The sequence below is a fragment of the Erigeron canadensis genome, chromosome 5 (assembly GCF_010389155.1).
Source record: "Erigeron canadensis isolate Cc75 chromosome 5, C_canadensis_v1, whole genome shotgun sequence".
NCBI classification, from domain to species: Eukaryota; Viridiplantae; Streptophyta; class Magnoliopsida; order Asterales; family Asteraceae; genus Erigeron; species Erigeron canadensis.
Window position 1 is genome coordinate 7344240 of NC_057765.1, and position 9525 is coordinate 7353764.

Sequence of the window (9525 nt, forward strand, 5' to 3'; positions counted from 1 at the left end):
TACAACTACACGCTTTTGCTTCGATACAATCTAAGCTCACTCGTCAATCACTGTTTCCCATCTGGTAAGAACTCAAACCGTGACCAAAACTTTCACTGTTAGGAACAGTAGGGTTGCACAGCGGAAGCAAAACAGAAAATAAATAAGAAGAACACGAGAACATAACGTGGTATCCACACAAAGTGTGTGAACTAATCCACGGCTGCAAATGGGGATTTTATTAAGCTCAATGACACAGAATTACAATACAATAGACAGGTAGATATAGGAGACAACTAGGGTTTACAAACTTGGTCCCCAAGAAACCTAATTAGAACCAGCCTTATTAAGGCCTAATTTAAAATTAAAAAACAGGCCCAAACAAGGACTTTACGGCCAACAATCTCCCACTTGAAGACCTTGCGAAAAACTTCAGCCCGCCTTCAAGCAAACAATAACCCGGTCAAAAAAGTAATCCAAAAACACATACAACAGGTCCAGCTCAACGAACAAACCAAACTTCAAACCATAGCACACCTAGTTGTAGCGGACCCCCACTAATTAAACAGAAGACCCCGTTGGAGCCTTAGATGGCCCCAACACGGTCTTACCAGACCTCAACTTCACATCCTCAATCCCATTTGACTCCCACAAAGTAGATTCGGGACTTCTCAGAGGAACACTCTCCAATGACGGTATCTCAGAAGAGATTTCATTCGGATCCCTAGTCTCAGAAGAGTAATTTTCTTGATTTGATTTTGAAGGGTATGAAGATTGTCTAAGATCCCTGTGCGTCACACTTGGTTGGACTCGCATAAATCCAAAACTACGCCCTCGCTTCAGCCATACAACTACACGCTTTTGCTTCGATACAATCTAAGCTCACTCGTCAATCACTGTTTCCCATCTGGTAAGAACTCAAACCGTGACCAAAACTTTCACTGTTAGGAACAGTAGGGTTGCACAACGGAAGCAAAACAGAAAATAAATAAGAAGAACACGAGAACATAACGTGGTATCCACACAAAGTGTGTGAACTAATCCACGGCTGCAACTGGGGATTTTATTAAGCTCAATGACACAGAATTACAATACAATAGACAGGTAGATATAGGAGACAACTAGGGTTTACAAACTTGGTCCCCAAGAAACCTAATTAGAACCAGCCTTATTAAGGCCTAATTAAAAGCCAGCCGACCCAAATTAAAAACCAGGCCCAAACAAGGACTTTACTGCCAACAATCTTCCACTTGAAGACCTTGCGAAAAACTTCAGCCCGCCTCCAAGCAAACAATAACCCGGTCAAAAAAGTAATCCAAAAACACATAGAACCGGTCCAGCTCAACGAACAAACCAAACTTCAAACCATAGCACACCTAGTTGTAGCGGACCCCCACTAATTAAACAGAAGACCCCGTTGGAGCCTTAGATGGCCCCAACACGGTCTTACCAGACCTCAACTTCACATCCTCAATCCCATTTGACTCCCACAAAGTAGATTCGGGACTTCTCAAAGGAACACTCTCCAATGACGGTATCTTAGAAGAGATTTCATTCGGATCCCTAGTCTTTCGAACCCAACGTAGATTCCCTGACTGTGTCGAGCTACTCCCACTGTCACGAAACTCCCGTACACGTTCAGACTTTCGAATACGCTCAAGCAGATTACCTGGAGTCCCAGAGTTCTTTACCGTCGACCGAACTCGTTTAATTACCGAATCAGCGAGCCCAACTTTGGCGTTCGTCTTAACAGGGGTAGTCATTTCCCCAGACTAAACAGGCAAAAGATACAACGAACTTTTCTTGAAACCACTAGCAATAACTCGATGTTTCTCGAACACCGTCCACTTTCCTCCACCAAACTTTACATCAAAACCCTAATCATCCAATTGCCCAACAGAGATTAAACTTGTTTTGAGCTCTGGAACAACCCTCACGTTTAGCAAAGTCCAGGTAGTACCGAAAGAAGTATCCAAGACAACATTACCTATGTCAGTTACATCAAGAATCTTACTGTTTCCAAGCCTAACCTTGCCAAAATTGACCTTTTTAATATCCTGCATGCAATCAGCACTGTGGGTGGCATGAACTGATGCACTAGAATCCATGACCCAAGGTTCCACACTACCAAGTACCAGTGCATCACCATTATCTGAATCAGAAGCACTCTTAAAAGCAGAATTCAAACCTTCATCGGAGTTCTTCTTATTAGGACACGAACTCCTAAGATGCCCTGTCTCATTGCAGTCCCAACAACGCACACTTGGCCGAGTTCTAGATGGACTCTTGCCACGACCCTTGCCACTATTCCTGCTATTCCCCTTCTTGCCAACATGTAACATCTCAGAAGAAGATCCCGACTGAGTACCTCTTCGCGAATGTCTTCACCCAATACCAAATCCCGAATCTTTTCAAATGTCATATCATCGGTTCCCACCGAGCTAGTAACAGCTGTCATCGTCCTGGACCAACTATCAGGCAATGAAGATAGCAATAGTACAACCTTAGTCTCATTATCAAACTCTATCTTAACAGAAGACAATCTGGACAAGATCGAGTTCAATCTGTTAATGTGCTCGGTCACTGAGCTCCCCTTTTTCATTCTCATGATAAATAGCTCTCTCATCAGGAATAGCTTATTAGCAGCAGACGGTTTCTCATACATATTTGACAACGCTAACATGATACCACTGGCAGTAGTTTGAGACATGATGTTGTAAGCCACGTTTCTCGTTAAACTCAGTGTAATAACCCCCCTGGCTTTCTTATCTTCGTATCCCAAAGAGCTGTCTGTTCTTCATTCATCTTCTCCGGTTTTTTACCAAGAACCATGTCCAGATCCTTTTGACCAAGTAATGCTTCAATCTGCATCTTCCACCAACTAAAATCTGAACCGTCAAACTTTTCAATCACATATTTCCCGTCTTCAGCTATAATGACAAACGAAAAATAAATAGCCAAAGTTACCTAGGCTTCAACTTAGTTGATTAACACACGTCAACAAGAATCAAACAAGAAAAACCAATAACAGCAACCTTATATCTTCCAATCAATCAAAACCACCGAAATCCCCGAAACAGGAACCCTAAACCTGAGATCCACGAGCAGCAGTTGGCTGCAAAACAGCAACGGTTTTTGGTGATGTACAACAGCGGAACAGCAGCAACAGCTGCAAACCAGCTCAGAACAGATTGAACAGGAAGTAACTGCAACTTCAGTAGCAAATTACAGCAAAACAACAGCAACAACAGCTGAAACAGCAGCAGTTCAGAACAGATCTGACTAGAAGCAGACAACAGTGAACATCAGAATAGATTCGAACATCAGCAGCAGCAATTGATTTAAATAAGGCAGATCACAGTTCGAACAACAACAACAGCAATCGAATTTAAAGAAAAAACTGTCACTAAAACCCTAGCCTAGCTCTGATGCCACTTGTTAGGAACAGTAGGGTTGCACAACGGAAGCAAAACAGAAAATAAATAAGAAGAACACGAGAATATAACGTGGTATCTCACACAAAGTGTGTGAACTAATCCACGGCTGCAACTAGGGATTTTATTAAGCTCAATGACACAGAATTACAATACAATAGACAGGTATATATAGGAGACAGCTAGGGTTTACAAACTTGGTCCCCAAGAAAACTAATTAGAACCAGCCTTATTAAGGCCTAACTAAAAGCCAGCCGGCCCGAATTAAAAAACAGGCCCAAACAAGGACTTCACACCCAACATCACCAACTGTTCCCGTTGAAACATTCCCCTTGCCATGACCCTTAAACCAGGTGCAATCTGTAAGTTACGCCAACCCATACGGTTAGTCACTGGACCTACAGTTTTGGGGAGGTAATCTTAAAAGGAAACCGAGGACATAAGGTTAGGATCCTGGCTGTAGCCATGGGTTTTAAATGGCAATCCATATTTAATTCATCCTTTGTATGAGTATTCAGATAGTAAGACTTGGAGAACACTTGGTGTAAAGAGAATTAAGTTTTGATGTGCAAATTTTCACTGTTATGGCTTGAAAATGGTGTGCAACTCAGATTTGGCATCTATGTGATTACCAAACTTGACTGATTTCATCTTATTTAAAATTAAATAAAATGGAGTTTGAGGGAAGTAAAAAAAAATATATATATGAAATAATATGCAAATACAGAGAATGTTAATAGCATGCATTTAACAGTTACAATGACCCTATAAATAAAATAGAAGTGATGCCAATCTGTGGTAGTTGTACATGGCTTTGTGGCCCAAACTCGAATAGCCTAACATTGACTTGACTCAATTACGCTAATTTTATTGTTTATATATGAGCCACAAAGATACTTACTAATGCAACTAAGAACGGGAAAAATGGAAGCCATGGTTTTAGTCTGCAAGCAAAGACGACATGGTGACAGGAACAACCTGTAAAGGATGTTTAGGTAATGACGAAATCATGAAAGCTTCTGTCAGATCGACATCATCTGGCTTCAACCCGTTTGGAAGCTCCCAATTGAAATAGTACAGAAGAGTAGCAAGTGCCAATTCAATGATAGCTAGCCCAAAATTAGCACCAGGACACACTCTCCTGCCAGCTCCAAAAGGAATGAGTTGATAGTCGGCACCCAAGTAACTTATAGAACTCTTTTCAAATCTTTCCGGGATGAAGCTTTCAGGATTTTCCCAATATTCGGGATCTGTTCCGCATGCCCATGAATTTATAAGTAACCTTGTCTTTGCTGGGATATGGTATCCATCAACTTGGCAATCCACCTTATTCTCTCTGGGAACCAACAAAAGTGAACCATGTAACCTTAATGTTTCCTTTACTACTAACTTCAAGTAAGGCATGTTTTGTATGTCCACTTCTACTATCGTATTGCCCTTCACCGTGTCCCTTAGTTCAGCTTGTACTTTCTTCATCATCTCTGGGTTTCTCATCAGTTCGCACATTGCCCATTCAAGCACCATTGCAGAGGTACTGGTCCCAGCTATCAACATATCCTGCATTATGGCCAAAAAATTAATATATAGTTATATACTTACATTGTCTGGAAATATATGTCAAGAGTTATTGAGTAGATATATACCAGAATGACGCCTTTGATATTATCTTTTGTTATGGGAAGATCTAAATGACCAGTTTTTTGGACTCTTAAGAGAACATCAACCAGATCTTCTTGATCATCATTGTTGCTACTTGGTCGATTTTGGTGTTCTTTCAAGATGTCTTCTAAGATAGTATCGAGTTGTTTCTGCCTCTTTAACCACTTTGATTTCTTCCCTAGAATAACTTTAAGAAATTGCATAGTAGGGAAATATGAAGCCAAGTTGAAAGCACTCAAAGCTTTCACTATATCATAGAGTACTTCTATGAGTATCTTTCGGTCTTTACATATATCTCCAACTGTAGCCCTACAAATCACATTGTTCACCATCTCTACCACCATTTCCCTTATTATAACAGGTCTTCCGGTTGATAACTCAAGAGACATACGCATACGAATAAGCTCCTCTTCTCGAATATAACTATAGGTTTGGACCCTCTTAGGGCTAAGTAGTTCCAAAGTACAAATCTTCCTCATTTGCCTCCAATACTTCCCACGAGGAGCCCATACAATGTCTTGACCTTTATAAAATAGGATTTGGGAGGCTGTTGTGACTGGTCTATCGGAAAATATGTGATCATAGGTCGTTAAAATCTCTTGGGCTAGTCTTGGATTGGATACGACCACGGTAGAAACTTGACCTATCTGTAAATGCATAAAGGGGGCGCCATATTTCCTAGCCAAGCTTCTTAGAACTCGATGGGGGGATGCACCTTTGAGTTGGTGTATGTTTCCAATAATAGGAAGTTTTGGGGGTCCTGGTGGTAACTTTTTTGATGACTTGGGTTTTATGAATGCCCAAAAAGTAGTTAAGATAACTAGCAAATAAGCAATTAAGGAGAAGATGGGAAGAGATTCCATCACTTTCTATTTTATTTAGTTGGTTTATTCTTGGATGTTTGAGCTATAAGTGATATATATATATATATGAATATAACGAATCTTAATTTTAAGAAATAAGTAAATAAAGTAAGTAATACCCATTGCCATTTTCCATAGGTTTTAGGTATAGGCAAGGTTGTAAAACTCCCTCTTGTCGGCCGGGTACCGAAAATAAACTCTTGACTCCCCACTTCGCCGAGTCGAGTCCGAGTCATAAGTTCTCTTACATCGATATAAACAAAATGATGATGAAGCGTGAATCTATCAACTAATCTTACGTTTCATTTTCAAGTTTTGAATATTATGTTATTGTTTTTAAACAACTATGTTAAACTTGAAGTTTGGAAGATATTTTTAAAGTTACATTACATATAATTTCGAAAATACTTATGTTTGTATATAAAATTCTAATACGAGTTCTCCCCGAGTTGAGTCCGAGTCTCCAAAAACTCCTGACTCCCTCCCTCGCCGATTCGAGTCCGAGTTACGAGTTCTCCAACCTTGGGTATAGGAGATGTTAAAATGTAGACAACCTTACTCTACCTACCTATCATAAAGACCTTTAGGTTCTACAAAAGATTAAAAAAAAAACCATCTGGTGAATAACTTTTTTTTCTTAGTTTGTTTTTAAACATTTGATTTATGTGAATGAGTAAAAATGTAACTAGATACGAAAACATGCAATAAGAACAATATTATCTAATTATTTGACTGTTTTAATTTCTAACTTAATTATAGAAACTGATTTAAGCTAGCACAAATAACATGATAATAGTTATTCTAGATATTAAAAGTGAATGAAGGGCTCATGGCCACGCAATATTCCATTTAAGCAAGATAACAAATATTGAAGGATTGAAGCATACCAAATTTAAATGAACACGGTAACTGAATGAAATGGATAAAACGTAATAATTTTGTACTTTTTAAGAAATTTTCATATATATAGTTGATCCCAAAAACCGAAGGATACGTGCACTTAAATAATGGGTATATCTTTAAATACTTTATTGTACGTATTACTCTTTCTTATTTCTAAAAGTGTCACTACAACTACAATTTTTGGGGTCTCGTTAATTGTACCTTCTGACATGGAATATTACTTTCATTGCCATAATGTTCATAACACCATTAGCAATGGTTATCACCAATTTCGTGTAAGACTCGTTGTGTGTGGCTAGTACAACTGATTTTTTCGTTTTTTTTTTTTTCCGTCTCTCAAGTTAAGGGTGTTGATTAGACAAATGTGAGTCATAGACTAGAGGTTAACGATAAATAAACAATATATATTGATCGAGGGTGTCGTATAAGTTAACATGATGCTGCTGTATCGGGGATTTACAAAAAGCCAGCTGGGTGCAACATACCCTTAGAGCCACTTCAAACGATTTGTGATAAAGTTCTTTCTCGGATCCTGCAATCGGCATGATAGTTAATTAAGAGAACGATAAATAAACTAAGTTAATATCATAGGAACCAAACCCATAAAATCCTTACTTTCACACCTTATGCAAAACAGGTACCCAAAAAACCCCCTTTTTTTTTCTCCATCTACGCTCATTCAACTTGTTGACACTTTCAACTCTGTAGTCAAAATTTCAAGATTTCATTAACCTATCCCTCATAGATGGTAAAGTATACAATGGGATTGAGATTTGTATACAACTTAGGATTCAAAAAATCACTATATAAAAGATAAATATTTATCTTGGCCCTAGGCATATGTAGCATTCAATTGACAGAAAAAATAATTACCAGGGTCATAGTTTAGATGTATATATGCCAAACCATCATGAGTGAACCATGGCTGCATTTGGAACAAAAGATATCAATGTATCAACTACATATATTAGCAAATGAAAAACTATTTATTAATCCAAACCATATCAGCAGTCCAATCAATCTAAAAACAATCAATTCCCATTTGAAAAGAAAAATGTTTACATGGAAATTTGTTACATCATTTTTACCTTTAGTAACTTGATCTTATGTTCTGTACTAAATCATTGCAGCACCCTGAATACATTAAAACCATAAGCCCAAGAACTTCTGAATTTACGGTTATTAAACCATTTGAATGAAGAGACGCATGCTTTTAAACGTGTAAATTGTTTCCAAGTTTTGTTTAGCGGAAAGAATTGTTATGTAAGTTAGGGTAATGAACAACTCGTTTGGCATGAGACACTGCCTCTCAACTACTGCCAAGAGTGCCTAGTCACTTCAGAGCAGGAACCCAGCTAAGGGACGATGCCCCCTAGACCCCGGCAATGAGAGCTGCCCTGTGAGGGAGTCGTGAATGAACCCGCAAAGATATTAAGTTAAGGATATAATACTCACCATCCTTATGTGATGGCATTTGCTGTACCTGCAAAGAATTTTTCAGTTCCAACCTTTTGTGTAATTTCTGCACAAAAAACATGATAACAAATGAAGAAATGCTTAGGAGGTCTTATGCGCTCAAAGTAAACTTTGGGAGATTTTCGACTAGGTTGATCCACTTCCTTGAGCGGTTTCAACTTTCAAAATGTGCTAAAATATGACATGTTTCAACCCAAACCCATCTTGACCCTTTACCAGCGAGTAAACATAAGAGTGAGCCATAATTACCTCACGACCAGTCAAACAATCAATTGCCTTCACTTGTGACATCTTTGAACCAACCATTAAATACTCAATTTCAAACCGCATATCTGAAAATCATTCCTAGATCAGTCTCACCATTCATAGAACCCTCTATTTTCCTGCCATTTTCATAAAAAAAATTTAAAAAAAAACCCATAAAAACATAATATAGGCTCAACTTTCCCCGCATAGCCTGGACATGGATCTCTAAGATCATATATGTTCAAAATATTAGCATAAGAGCTTCCAAGTTAAAGCATGCATAGAAAAGATAAAAGAGTGAATGTTGTACCATATCCATTCAGCAATAGGGATATCTGATTTTCCAGCAAAAAGTGAGTTATACCTTCTTTCTTCATTGAAGAGGATGATTTATACATTCACACTTACTGCTATAACAAACGCAATATGATGTATCCGAATGATTATAATAATTCGTTAAACTTTTATAACGAAATAACAAGCAAAAAAGTTATTGCTACCTTGGAGTGCAGAGAGAATATGGTGAAATATATCATGACTTGAATAACACAAAAAGGAGTATATTCGGATAAAAACATAAAATCATTATAAACCTGATTGAGTTGTGTTATATGCAAGATCGTTATCATTGATGGGGGCTGACTGGAAGGAATGTAGTGGTGGACTGCAGTGGCGGGTTGGTGGTCATGGTGGCATGGTGAGGTGTTGTGTGTTTGATCAGATATGAACCGGCTTGAACTTTTGAACGGACTGAGCAGTCCAAAATCCCAAATAAAGTCGAATACCAACCGTATGACCGCATCTATGTGGGGGAGGGATATATGAATGGTTGGGATTTTTTAAATGAAATGAAGCTCGTTGGTATGTATTCTATACCTCTATTAAAAGAGAACTGATCAGTAACTCTTCATGACCATTAACAACCTCTTTATCTCTTACCTTTACCGCAGGAATCATTATCACCA

General features: G+C 38.4%; 1 protein-coding gene across 1 annotated transcript; it reads right to left on the bottom strand.

The window, feature by feature from the left end:
- Nucleotides 1–4143: 4143 nt before the first annotated feature.
- LOC122602228 (costunolide synthase-like) lies at nt 4144–5935 on the bottom strand. Its single transcript, XM_043774941.1, has 2 exons — nt 5057–5935; nt 4144–4970 (listed from the first exon to the last, which is right to left on the bottom strand). The coding sequence occupies exons 1-2, from the start codon at nt 5933–5935 to the stop codon at nt 4353–4355; spliced, it is 1497 nt and encodes a 498-aa protein (XP_043630876.1). The 3' UTR covers nt 4144–4352.
- Nucleotides 5936–9525: the final 3590 nt, after the last annotated feature.